This window comes from Macrotis lagotis, chromosome 1 (assembly GCF_037893015.1).
Source record: "Macrotis lagotis isolate mMagLag1 chromosome 1, bilby.v1.9.chrom.fasta, whole genome shotgun sequence".
Lineage (NCBI taxonomy): Eukaryota > Metazoa > Chordata > Mammalia > Peramelemorphia > Peramelidae > Macrotis > Macrotis lagotis.
This window is the reverse complement of record NC_133658.1, coordinates 928,410,777-928,425,448: the sequence shown is the minus strand read 5'-3', so window position 1 is coordinate 928,425,448 and position 14,672 is coordinate 928,410,777. Positions and strand designations below refer to the sequence as shown.

The window sequence follows — 14,672 nt, the reverse complement described above, 5'->3', positions numbered from 1 at the left end:
CCTGCACTCGCCAATGTGGCCAAGCTGAATGGTTCTTTACCTAAATTGTGGAGTTGTATGTGTCTGGGGGGGGGGGGGTAGTCCCACTCAGAGGAGGTGAACTCTTCCAAAGAAAATGCCATTTCAGTCCTGTTTTTATTCCTCCAAGACAAAGTTCTTGTGTTTGCATGCAATCGATATTTGTGAATAAATAAAATGTTCTAACATAGAAAGTGCTGATAACTATAGTGAGGGAGCAGGGAGGGGAAAGGAGTGTCAGGATGTGTTTGGTCCAAGAGGGAGTATCTGAGCAGTGTTTGCAATGAAGCTAAGAGAGACACTGGCAACACTGGAGGAGCGGGAGATAGCAATACCACTCAGAAAATCTAAGGGGTAAATACAGTGGGATAGTTTTTCCATTCTAAGATCATGAATTCTGCCCACTGGCAAGTGAATGTGGCAGGGGCTTTGAAAAAGGGTCGAACCTTGAGTTTTGACAGATTCCACACCATCATTAGGGATTTTACCCCAAGCAGAGACAGACACTATCCACAGAGTGGGGTCATGAATTCAAGGAGAAAACAAGGCTGGGTTGGCATCTCTGTCAATCTGAACCGGGAACTCTTAGATTCTTCCAGGAGGTGAAGGACCTGGTCAGGGCTTCCACCAACAACTTTGTTAACATGAACCTGGGAAATCCTTGAGTTATCTCACAATAGTTCAGACAGGCAACTGTCTCCTGGAGATCCCTCCCAGGGCACATCTGTCCTTGTGTTGTCTAAACACAGAGTCAGGACTTGGAAGGCTCAGTCCAAGAGAGCAGGGATCAGACCACATCTAAGTCCAGATTCTTGGGGAGGCCTGCCATCCTGCTCCATGACCTGGGCCTCCTCAGGTAGCCTCCAAAACAACCCTAGATCTCTATAATAAAGCCTGGGGTCTTCTAAATTCTTGACAGTAGAGTGCATACAGCTGGTTCTTATGCAAGGACATAATGCAGAAATTAAATCTGGTGAAATGAGTAAACCAAAAATACTTACCTTAATAACAATAATAAACTTTTAAAGTGCCAGAATTGCCCAAGATGAAAACTACGAAGAGTTGAATAACTCCAAAATATTGATAAGTAAGGCCTCTATCAGTCAGTTTATAAACATTTATTAAGTGGTCACTAGGGACTGCCACTGTGGTGAGCTCTAAGGAATTATAGACAAAAAACAAGCCCTGCTCATGTGGAACTAACAGTCAAATGAGGCAGATGTGCAAAAAATACACAGAGAGAAAGAAGATCCTAGTACTAAAGGGAATCAAAAAAAAAATTCTCACAGAAAAGGGAAATTTTTATCCATGATCTGAAGACATGTAGAGAAGCCAGGAGATTGAAAGAGAAAGGAAGAGAGTTGCAGGCATGGGGGATAGCCAAAAAAAATTCCACAGAGGTGAGAGGCTTAGTTAAATGAAGAGCAAGCGGCTCAGGGACATTGTTTCAAAAAGTGTGAAGTAGCATGAGATAGAGTCGATGAAAAAGGTGCAAGAAGACTGCAAAGGTAGGAAGAGACCAGCTGATGCAGGGCTTTAAAACTCAACAGATTTTATATTTGTTCTCAAAGGCAATAGGGAGCCACTGAAGCTGATGACAACATTCAGTGGTGAGACTTGGCAGTTGGAAAAACCAATGTGACAAATAAAGTAGGAGATGGAATAGAATAGGAGGAATTTGGGACAGGAAGCCCCATCAGCATTCCATTTCCTTAGCTCAACTGTGAGGTGATGATGATGATAGTAGACGGAACATAATGGTAGCACTATCAGAGGGAAGAAAGGGGGTATATATGGGAGGAATTATTTTTGCTATTTGGTCATTGCAATGGCATCTGATGTAAGTGGAAGCTCAGATTGGCTTTAATTTACATTTCACTAATTTTTAGTGAGTCATAGCATTCATATCATTTAGCAAGATAAACTCTTAATATCTAAATTTAAATATTTATTTAAAAAATTTAAAATGAAAAGATTTATATCTAAATATAGAAGATTACATCATAATCAAATTTGTAGAATAAGAGTGAAATTACATGTCAGATCGGCAGACTGGGGAAGAGTTTCTGACCAAATAAGGAACAGAAAGCATCATAGAGGGTTAAAATGGGCAATGTTTTAGATATGAAAATTAAAGTTTTGCATAAAAATTTAATTCAAAATGATGTGACTCAATTAGCTGAGGAAAAGTTTTTGTAGTAAGTTCCTCTGATAAAAATCATTTCCAGGATGAAGCCCAAATTTATAAGAATCAGTTAGCTAATAAATAAAAATGTAGGGCCTATTATATGCCAACAGGGGTCTGCTAGTTGGCACAGTGGATAGAGTGCTGGCCCTGAAGTCAGGAGACCTGAGTTCAAATCTACCCTCTAACATCTACTAGCTGTGTGACCTTGGGCAAGTCACTTAAGCTGATTGTCTTGCAGCCAAGGGCTTTCTCCCATCATCCTGATTCATACCTGGCCACAGGACCCAGATGATCCCAGAGAAGAAAGTGGAGTTGGTAATTCTGTACAACACCCCCTCACTCAAAACCAATTCCCATGGATGTCACAGAACCACTTCCCTAGTGTCACAGTCTTCTTCAAGAAAAAGGATTTACATCATTGTCATCATCATCATCATTTTCAAGAGGCTCAGATTGGGTTCTAAAGAAAAACAAAAGACAATTCCTGCTCACATTCTATTAGGGGAGAAAAAGAAACATGTACAAACAAGTTATCTATAGGACAAATAGGAAATATTAACATAGGGAAGATATTAGGAAGAAGAGGAGGGACTAGCTTCCTGTAAAAGTTGGGATTTAAATGGATACTTAAAGAAAACCAAAGAAATCAGTAGGTGGAGTTGAGAGATTTCAGGCAGAGGAGTCAGCTAGAGAAAGTGCCTGCAGCTGAGGTGGAGGTTCTTGCTCATGGGACAGCCAGGAGGCCAGGTCACTGAACTGAAACATCCCTTTTGGGGAGTAAGGTGTAGGATGACTGGAGGGAGGGACAGGGTTATAAAGGGCTTTGAACTCCAAAACAGAGGACTTTGTATGTGATCCTAGAGGTGGGAAGAAGCTATTGGAATTTACTGAGTGTGGAAGTGACCTGGTCAGACCTGAACTTCAGGAAAATCATTTCCTTAACTGAATGGAGGACAGTTGTGAGTGGGGAAAGACTTAAGGCAGCAGCAGATCCACCAGTAGGCTATTGTACTCATATAAGCTTGAGGTGATGAGGACCTCATCTTCCTGGTGTAAATCTGGCCCTAGACACTTATTAGCTATGGAATCCTGGGCAAGTCTCCTAACTCTGCGTGTCTCCTCATCTTTAAAATAAGCAGCAAAGGAAATGGCAGCCTACTCCACTCTCTTTGCCAGGAAAACCCCAAATGAGGTAACAAGTTGAATGTGACTGAAATGATGGAACAACGAATTCCCGAGGCTATGATAGCAAATTGGATATTGGTGGTGAGAGATTTTAAAGATTATATCCAGGCCACAAGCCTAAGGAACTGGGAAGATGGTGGTGCCCTTGAGCGTAAAAATGGAAGTTTAGAAAAGTGAAAGATTTAGGGGAAAAGTGAACTCACTTTTGGGGTATGTTGAGCTTAGGATGTCCAAGAATATCTAGTGCAAGATGATCAACGGAAGATGTGACCTTGGAATTCAGCAGGGAGGTTATGGCTGGATAGTTGGACCTGAGAATCATCAGCATAGATCTGATCATTAAATCCTTGGAAGTTTAACCCAACAAGTGAATAGAATGAGAAAAAGGACAATGTCCTCTATATGGAGCCAGCAAAGAATGAGGAGAAGTCAGGCAGGCAGAGGAAAATCAGAAAAGAATGAATCCCAGCAACCTAGAGAGAAGAGGATATCAAGAAGGCAGAGGTTGAAAATGGCAAAAAATGCAAAAAAGGTCTTGACCTCAGATGATGAATTGTGAGAAAAGACCGCTGGATTTGACAAGGAGACGATTATTGGTGGGGTCTGAGAAATGAGGAACTGGCTGATGTTAGAAAAACATGAAAACACTTGGACATATAAAGGAAGATTCTGTCCACCTCCAGTGAGAGAAGTGAAGTAGAAATCTGTGCAGCATGGTCTTACATGTGTGTATGTGTTGTTAATACATTCATGTATATATATATATGTGTGTGTGTGTGTGTGTGTGTGTGTGTGTGTGTGTGTGTGTATACACATATATACACACAGGTTTAATTGCAGCCTTCCTTAGGGCTTCTGTAGTGGAGAGGAAGAGAAGAAAAAACAAAAAGTGCATTGCAGAGGAAAAAAAGAAACCTTGAAATGAAGCAAAAATAATCCAGGTAGTTATAAAAATACTGTTTAGTATTGATTAAATTTTTCAGAAAATTGTAAGCTATCTGTAAAGGTAATTTATGATTTCATGTTCAAACTTTAAGTTCTGCTGTGCACATAGAAGTGTTCTTTTAGTTCTTGTTTTGCATTTCTTTAGAATAAATTATTGAAAAGAAATAATGTTTGAAAAAAAGATAATTTGGAATTTTGGAGAAAATTTTTGAAAAGAAATAATATTTGAAAAGAGATAATTAGGAAGTTTGGAGGTTAGAGCCAACCTCTAAGAAGAAATTTGTAAGTGAGAAAGTGAACACACCTATTATGAGGGAATTTTCAAGGACTTTAGTCATAAAGGGCAGAAGAAATAAAGGACAATAACTGGCAGGAATGGAAGAAATGAGTGAGGGTTTGTATTTTGTTTCTTTGTTTGTTTTAGTTTTTTTCAAGGCAATGGGGTTAAATGGTTTGCCCAAGGCCACACGGCTAGGTCATTATTAAGTGTCTAAGGCCAGATTTCAACTCAGGTCCTCCTGACTCCAGGGCCAGTGCTCTATCCCCTGTGCCACCTAGCTACCCCTAAGTGAGGGTTTTTTGAGGATGGGCAAAACATGGACAATCTTGTAAACAGTAAAAAATAAAAACCATTTCCATAGATGTTTCACATGGCGCATGTTTTCAGACTTTTTCAATACATCAGTCAGTTCTGATGATGTTTTTTCTTTCTATAAAATCCCATTTGTCATATTTGTGAGATAGAAATGCTAAGGTTCACTTTCAAATGGAAAGAACTACTTTTGCAAAGTTGAATGTAAGCTGATGACGGAATGCTGAAAATTGAAAGTCAATAAATCCAGTCAAGCAAAATTGATTAATCAATAATCATGTGGGGGTGGCTAGGTGGTCCAGTGGGTAGAGCTGGAATCAGGAGGATCTGAATTCATATCCAGCCTCAGATACTTAATAATTGCCCTGTTGTGTGACCTTGGGCAAGTCACTGAATCCTATTGCCCTGCAATAACCACTAATAATAACAACAATAACAATAATAATACTATCCGGGCAGGTACTCTGTTAAGCAATGAGGATTTAAAAACAAGACAAAAGCAATAGAGACTTAGGCCCCATGGAACTTACATTATTTTTGCCTACCCTTGTCTGAAAAGGGTAAGGGTAGGAAGGAGGGACAACTGGGGAGAAAAATCTGGAACTCCTAATCTCGTAAAAGTGAATGCAAAAAATTTTCTTAATATCTAATTAGGGAAAAATAACATAATATCATAATATCAAAAAAAGTAAAAAAAAATCACCCATTTCGAAGAAAACTGATATTTATTGAATATAGGAGAAGCATGCTATTTTCCACTTTCATGTTTCCCTTTTATTCAAATCTTCTTGGAAATGTTTAACAGAAATGCACGTGTATAACTGAATTATCGTTACCATCTTAGGGATGGGGGAAAGGGTAAAAAGGGCAGAAGGGAGGGAATTTAGAATTCAAAAACTTTAAAATTGGGGAGAAATAGGCTCTAGGATAAGGATATAGCAGATAAGAAGGCAGATGAGGCATGGTAGTAAAATCAAGAGAATCAGAAGCAGAGTTCAAACAATGAGGAATGGCCAGCTTGAGTCTTTCTTCAAGGTGAAGTTTCTATGAAAAAGTCAAAAATGGAAGAAAAGATTCAGAGAAGGAAAGGGAATCTCTCCAAATTTTTAGTTGCATGCTTAGTCCATCAATTTCATCTTTATTTTATTCATGTAACCATTTGGAGATATAACATATCCCCTAATAGCTGCTTTGGCTGTATCCCATAAGTTTTGGTATGTTGTCTCAGTCTTGTCATTGTCTAAAATGAAGTCATTAATTCTACCTAAAATCTGTTGCATGGTCCACTCATTCTTTAAAATGAGGCTATTTAGTTTCCAATTACTTTTAGGTCTATCTCTCCATGACCCAATATTGCGTGTGATTTTTATTGCATTGTGGTCTGAAAAGGATATATTCACTATTTCTGCCTTTATGCATTTCATTATGAGGTTTTTAATGCCCTAGTACTTGGTCAATTTTGAGTAGGTGCCATGTGCAGAAAATAAAGGTAGATTGCATTCTATCACCATTCAGTTTTCTCCAAAGGTCTATCATGTCTAAGTTTTCTAACATTCTATTTACCTCCTTTACTTTCTTTTGTTTATTTTATGGTTAGGTTTATGTAACTCTGAGAGAGGGAAGTTGAGGTCTCCCACCAGCAGAGTTTTGCAGTCTGTGTCTTCCTCCAACTCATTCAGCTTCTCCTCAAAGAATTGAGATGCTATATCACTTGGTGCATAAACATTTAGTATTGAAATTACTTCATTGTCTATGATATCTTTTAGGAGGATATAGTTTCCTTCCTTATCTCTTTTAATGACCTCTTTATGCAGCTGCCTTGCCTGGGGTAAGGATTGCAACCCCCCCCCCCACTTTTTCACTTTAGTTGCATAATATAATTTGCTCCAACCTTTTACTTTTACTCTGTATGTATCTCTGCTTCAAATGAGTTTCTTGTAAACAGCATATTGTAGGATTCCGATTTTTAATCCACTCTGCTATCTGCATATGTTTAATGGGAGAGGTCATCCCAGTCACATTCAAAGTTATAATTAGTAACTCTTTATTGCCCTCCATGCTCTATTTTTCACTTTATATTCCCTGGTATTTTGTTTCTTAATAGCACTTTCTTCAGTGTCTTTTCCCTCTTATATCCAACCCGCCCTAACCTTTCTTTCCCCTTTCCCTTTCTTCCTTTGTCCTTCCCTTCCTTCTTTCAGTTCCACCTTTACTGCCATGCTCACTTTGACAATTCATATACTAAAATTGGAACAAAATAGAGAAGAACAGCATGGGCCCTGCACATGTCTGACATGCAAATTTGTGAAGCCTGCTTTACTCCCTTTCCCCTCCCCCATCCCCTCTTAATACCTGAAAGGTAAGATAAGCTTCTAAACTGAACTGTGTGTGTGTGTGTGTGTGTGTGTGTGTGTGTTAATCCTTCTTTGAGGCAAATCTTATGAGATTATGTGGTTCAGGTGGTTCCTTCCTCCTCCCTTCTTCCTCTGTAATACAATAGGTCCTTTGCACCCCTTCATGTAATGTGATTTACCTAATTCAATCTCCTCCTTATGCCTCTCTTTTTACTGTCCCCCTTTTTTAAAGAGATATTGTTTTGAAATCATTCCATCAGATTCACAAACAAGTTATGAGTGTCCATTACTTCTGGCTAAGTATATTCTCTCTAATAGAGTTACAATTCTTAAGAGTTATGAGATATAGCCAGTTTCATCTTATTGGATAACAGTTTTATTTTCTTTTCCCCTTTCTACCTTTTCATGTATCTCATTAGTCTCCTGTTTGAAGTCCAAATTTTCTGTTTATCTCTACTCTCTTCATCAGGAAAAATTGAAAGTCTCCTGTTTCATTAAATGTCCATCTTTTCCTCTGGAAGAGAAGGCTCAATTTTGCCAGATAATGAATTCTTGGCTGTATTCTAAGCTCCTTACCTTTCAGAATATCATCTTCCAGGCCCTTCTTTCCTTTAATGTTGATGCAGCCAGGTCTTATGTAATCCTTACTGTGGCTACTTGGTATTTAAACTGTTTCTTTCTGGCCATTTGTAGAATTTTCTCCTTGATCTGATCTTTTTGAAGGTTGACCAGAATATTCCTTGGTGTTTTAATTTGGGGATCCCTTTCAGGGGAGATCTGTGTATTTTGTTCAATAACTATTTTGCCCTCTGGTTCCATGATAGCAGGGCAATTTTCCTTCACTATATCCTAAAGTAAGGACTCCAGGCTGTTTTTATCCTCAATACTTTTAGGAAACCCAATGACTCTTAAATTGTCTCCCCTCAATCTATTCTCCAGGTCAGCTGTTTCACTGATGAGATTTTTGCATTTGCTTCTATTTTTTAAATTTTGTTTAACAGATTCTTGTTGTCTCATGAAGTCATTAGTTTTCACAGATTCCAATATCATTTTTAGAGAGGAATTATGTTGATTTGCCTTTTGTAACTCCCTTTCCAATTGGCTAACTCTCTTTTTGAAAGAGTTTTCCATTTGCCCAGTTGTGGTTTTGAGAAAATTATTTTACTTTTGCAATTGTCCAATTATAATTTCATGTTGCAAGTTGTTAATTTTCTTTTGTGTTTCTTTTCCCAATTTTCCATTTGATATTTTTTTAGGTTTTTTGCAAGGCAAATGGAGTTAAGTGGCTTGCCCAAGGCCACACAGCTAGGTCATTATTAAGTGTCTGAGGCCGGATTTGAACTCAGGTACTCCTGACTCCAGGGGTGGTGCTCTATCTACTGTGCCATCTAGAAGCCCCCCCCATTTGATTTTTAAACTCCTTTCTGATCTCTTCTAAGAAGTCTTTCTGGATTGGAGACCAATTCATATTCTCCTCAGAAGTTCTAGTTGTCTCTGCGTTAGGATTCTTGTGTTCTAAGTAGCATTCAATGGATCCCTTTCTCTGATGGTTTTTCTTCATTTTCCTAGGATCTTGTGTTGGGGTAGGGCCTGGTTCACAGACCTTGGGTGTTGAGATCCTTGGAGTCCTAGCTCACTGGGCTTAGGAACTGCAAGTGGGCCATCCAGTAGGGGGTGCTAGATGCCTTTCTCTGCAGTGTCTGTGACCATGTTTAATGGCCCACTCCCTAGGCCTGGGGGAGGAGGGGGCAGCAGGATCTGGGTTATCCTGGAACAATGTGGGCTGGGCCTCAGCCTATATTGCTAATCTACTTACTCCTCAATAAGCACTGGAGAGATATGCTGCCCACACCTGAGCCTGGGGTCAGTGAGGGGCTGTTACTATCTTTGTTCTGAGAAAAGTCACTTTCTCCCACAGGAATGGAAGTTTGGGACTCAACTGGAAACATGGGGACTTCACTGAAAACATGGCCCTGGTCTTCCAGCCCAGCCCAAATAATGGTATCAATGCCTAGCTGTCCTGGGTGTCTGCTTTGTGCCTCTGCCTCACCCATGTTCCCTTGGGACAGACCTGGCTGTGCAATGTTCTCCTACCTTCTTCTCTGGTTTTTGTGGATCTAAAATCTGTTAAGAGGCTTGGTTCATGTTAGTTCTGGGGGAAGGCCAGACGAGTTTACAACAGTGCCTGACTTCTCTCCACCATCTTGGCCACTAGTCCCTGAAATTCAAGAAAAGGGAATCTCTAGGAAAAGAAAGGCTGTTATATAAATACATTAAAGATATCAAGAGAACAGTTTTGATCATAAATTGATTCGGGAGGAAGAGACTTACGGCAGAAAGTTCTGTTAGAAGTGCTACCACCTGGGGCGGCTAGGTGGTGTAGTGGATAAAGCACAGAAACTGGACTCAGGAGTGCCTGAGTTCAAATCCAGCCTCAGACACTTAATAATTACTAGCTGTGTGACCTTGGGCAAATCACTTAACCCCACCGCCTTGCAAAAAAAAAAGCTACCACCATACTAACAGAGATGATGAATCAGAATAGACAATGATGAAACATGTATCTTTGGATATGGCTACCCTTTGGATTTTTTTACTCGACTCTGCATATTTAGAATGAAGAACTTGTTCTTTTTCCCAGTGGAAAGTGAATAAGAGTAAGAGAAAACATTATATAAAATGTTGGGAGAAAAATCTAGTCCAATATCTCCCATGAAAAGTTATGAGGTAGAATTGCAGATTAGGAGTGGGGGATGCCAAAGATGTAGGAGCTTCATCTCTCTTTCTCTCTATTCGCTTTTTAATATTCTTATATATATAGTAATATTACTCTTTCATCTGTCAGTCATTATTTTAAATAAAGTGTTTATCACAAATGATAGATATTATATGTAATTTATTATACTATATATAATAGATAAATATATTTCTATATAATGTAGAAATATATAGATTTCTAAAAATATAATGTATAGTAGAAAAATAGAATAATTTTCTAATGAGTAGCTATTATTTCTGATAATTACTTCAAGTGACTGTGGAATTAAAAGTCAGTGGAATCTAAAAGTCTATATTCTGGGGCATTCCCATAAAAAAGAAAATACACTCACATCGCCCCACATAAACCAAACCTGGCATTTTTGGAGTCTGGAAACCCTTTGAACTCTGTTTCAATAGCTACAGACATAGACATAGACATAGACATAGACATAGACATAGACAATACATATACATATACATATATATACATATACACATACACATACATATACACATACACATACATACATACACACACATATAACACACACACATGTGTGTGTGTGTGATCTTCTGCATATTGCAAAAAAAGTCTAGGAAAGAACAATCAACATCAAACTTTTAATGCCAAATTATATCTTTTACAACTGAAGACTCAGGGCTGTGTCCAAGTATCAGTGTAGAAATCTTCTCAAAAAAAATCTACTAAGTAGCAATGAGGAGACAATGTTCACAAATAACATCAGTTTCCATTTTTTTCTAGGACTCTCCAACTTTGATGGCAGTTCTTCTCACCAAGACCCCATTACCATGAAACCCAAAGACATGATTCTGAGTTTTGCCTTCTTCTCCCAGACAGGAATTGGAGTTCTAGGGAACTCCTTCCTTATTTTTCTCTTCCTTTCTGTGTTTCTCAGTGGACAAAGGTTGAGATCTATAGACACTATTGTCACCCAGCTGGCAATGGCCAACTGCTTGGGGCTTCTCTCAAAGGGCATCCCTCAGGCAATGACAACATTGGGTCTGACAAATTTCTTGGATGATATTGGTTGTAAAACTGTATTCTACCTTCACAGAGTTGCTCGAAGTCTTTCTGTCAGTATGACCTGTCTCCTGAGTGCCTTTCAGGCCATCACCATCAGCCCCAGAAATTCCAACTTTGTGGAACTAAAAGCCAGAATCCTGAAATATCTGGTTCCCTTTAGTCTTTTCTGTTGGACTTCCCACCTGCTTTTAAATGTCTGTGTTGCTTGGGGAATGAAAGGACCAAGACACAGTAGAAACATGACTGACATACAACATTATGGGTATTGTTCTCATGAAATTCATTCAAGATTTTATGCTTCCTTATTTACAACCATTTTTTCTTTTCCTGATGCTGTGTGCTTAGGATTCATGGTCTCTTCCAGTGGCTACATGGTGATTCTTCTGTATAGGCATCACAAACAAATCCAACAAATTCACAGTACTTGCCTCTCCCCCAAATTCTCCCCTGAGACCAGGGCCACCAAAGCTATCCTCCTGCTAGTGAGCACCTTTCTCATCTCTTACTTACTCAACTGTATTTTGACAGCAAATATGGCTTTTATAAAGTTCCCATTAGGACTGATGCATACATCTGCCTTCCTAAACTCCAGTTTCCCAGCTGTTTGTCCTTATGTGCTGATCAGCAGTGACTCACAAATTCATAGATACTTTTATGCTCTTCGTGGAAGGAACATTCCCCATTTTAAAACAGGCAGCCCATGCATATCCTCTATGCATTGTGGCTGCAAAAAAGTTCCCATCAGAGTGAAGGAATACCTACATCAAGTGAAACCTGAATGTATTTCCAGATAGTAGACCAGTCTTCCATTTTCTAGAATGGGCAGCTAGATGGCCCAATAGAGAGAATGCCAACCCTGAAATCAGGAGGACTGATCTTTCTGAATATAAATCGGGCCTTTGAACTAGATATGTCATCCTGGGCAAGTCACTTAACTCTATTTATCTCAGTCTTCTCATCTATAGCAAAAAGAAGAGAAGTCAAACCATTCCAGGTTCTTTGTCAAGGAATATGATTATGATGGGATGCTCCTGGGCAATCAGAAACCTTGAACGCCATGATTTTAGAAAAACATGGATAGATGTGCATAAAATAATTCAGGGTAAAAAGAGCAGAACTAAGAAAATGTTGAATATAGTAACAGCAATATTGCTTTAAGAACTACTTTGAGCAAATAAATTATCTTGACTTTTAAAAATACTCAACCCCATTTGCCTTGCAAAAAAACCTAAAAAAAAATACTCATTAATTATAAAGAACTTATCAAGGTAGACACCCTTACTATCCAGAGAAAGAACTGACAAATAGAAGTAAGTATGGCGAGGTTTTGCCTGTATGTGTATATATACAAGCATTTAGGTGTAATGGCTTGCTGTCTCTGGGCTGGGAGAGAAAGAAAAGTATAGGAAAAAAAGGAATTCACTTGGTAACATTATGTGCTTAAAAGGGAGAGCAACATGACAAATTTGCAGTTTCATGTGTTTTCATCTCTTTCGATTGTACAATTTCAAAATTATATTTAATTATACTGTGTTTGGGTAATATTTACTCCTAGATAGTAACAATCTACTGAGTCTGGATTTCTCCTATTAACTGTAATAGAGAATACTTCTAAATAATTCTTTAATGCAGAGTGATCTGTCTGTCAATATTTGCACACAATTCAATAATATTAAAAGCATCAAAATTGGAACAGTTAAGCAATCAACCAATAATCACACCAATGGAATTGACTTGTGAGGGAACATATCACTGGGGCCATGTCTATTGTACATTTGAATCTCCAAATCAACTATTTTCTCTAGAATCTTGGGATTTAGAATATCCAAGGAAATGTTCTAGGCAGAGAATCTCTCAGGTTGTTCTCAAAAATTCAAATTGAATTTTAACTCCGAGAAGACCAAATTTTCAGTCCTCGCTAATCTGGTTCCATGGCTTGAAAACCATGTGTTCCATCTCACCCATTTCCCAAGATTTTCTGGTCCCCTGAAGAGCTATCATGGAACCTAGCCTCTTTGCCAATAGTTTCAGGTCCCACAGTTGATGTTTCCTTAATTGTAAGAAGTCGATGCCTTGCTCATCAATTTCATTTAGTTACTTATAGGACGATGAACTTTTAACACAACAACATTAATTTTAAAAGATTTAATCACAAATATTCAAACTGATTACCCCCCTTTCCCCAACACAAGGCTCTGATCCTCCCAAAATACATTCATAATAAAGAGATTTTACTGGGCCAGGGAAGTCCACGGAACAAATTCAGAAGGAGTGAATACCTTTAAGACATCTACAATCAAATCTCAAAGGAAAGCACTAGTTGGTCATTATGGCAGGTAGAAATCTTAGAACTGAAGCAAGATTCTTTTTAAAACATTTTTTAATTTAATTTTTATATGTGAAATAAGGACTCTTAGATGAGACTTTCATAGACGAAGACATCAGAGCATCTTGGAAGGAGAATTTGTAACAGCACAAAAGGGATATAAACTTATGTAGGTAACAGACACCCTAATAACTAGAAACCACAAAATAAAAGTTAACTGAAACAAAGGCAAAAGACAGAAAAGGATGACACAATACAAAATACCTCTTATCAAAAATTATTGATTTAGAAAATTATTCAAGGACATATCATCTAACCATTAATTGGATACCTTAAATCCATGCCACAAAAAGAACTTAGATACCATATTCCAAGAAATCATGAAAGAAAACTAACCAAATCTATTAGAATTAGAGGGCAGAGTAAAATTAGAAAAATCTGTTAGTTACTTACACATATTTCCATCTATTAAATATGGTCTTGCTAACAACAAAAGACAGTCAGAACAGAGAAAGACAATGATAGGTCAATATCCTTAATGAACATTGGCACACACATTTTAAATAAAATATGAGCAAAGAGGTTATAATCACCTAACAGAGAGATTATATGCTATGATCAAGTGTAATTCTTGCCAAGAATGTAGCTTCAACAATAGGAAAATTATATTTAAAAATATGAGATATGTTAAAAAAAGAAGAAGAAAAATAATATTATTTCAGCAGGTAGAGAAAATATTTCAATTATAATATCCCTTTCTGCTTTAAAAATCCATTTAAAATTTGAGGAACAAATATATATTTTAACATGGTAAATGGCATCTATCTCAAACCAAGAGCCAGGGTTTTGTATAAAGAGGAGTTACTAAAGTCATTTTCAATATCAGAAGTAAAGCAAACATATCCATTATCAGCACTATAATTTAATATTATGCTACAGATTCAAATTATACCAATAAAGGAAATAAAAGGAATTTAGCAAAGAGAAAATATAATTGTTACTTTTTTCAGGTGAATGATGGTTTCCTTAGAAAATGGTCAGTTTATAATTAATTGGAACAATTAATTTCAGTCAAGTTACAGGATATGAAACAACTAATATAAATCATCAAATTGTCTATATATCACCAGTGAAAGGAGTTGGATAAGTGAAATATTTTAGATAAAAAACATTCAAGTAAAAACAAACCTATCAAAATCCAAGGTTATCAATAACTGGGGCAAGGAAGTAAGAAATAAAATGAATAATTTAAAAACAAT

General features: G+C 37.7%; 1 protein-coding gene and 1 non-coding gene across 2 annotated transcripts; both read left to right on the top strand.

Annotated features, from left to right (window-relative positions):
* The first annotated feature begins 7,147 nt into the window (after positions 1–7,147).
* LOC141510629 (U6 spliceosomal RNA) lies at positions 7,148–7,252 on the top strand. The gene has a single exon (XR_012475067.1). It is a non-coding gene; the product is annotated as a U6 spliceosomal RNA (small nuclear RNA).
* A 3,563-nt stretch (positions 7,253–10,815) lies between these two features.
* On the top strand, positions 10,816–11,881 carry LOC141510238 (vomeronasal type-1 receptor 4-like). Its single transcript, XM_074220237.1, has one exon. It carries the CDS (start codon positions 10,853–10,855, stop codon positions 11,879–11,881), a length of 1,029 nt encoding a protein of 342 aa, XP_074076338.1. The 5' UTR covers positions 10,816–10,852.
* The last annotated feature ends 2,791 nt before the right edge of the window (positions 11,882–14,672 follow it).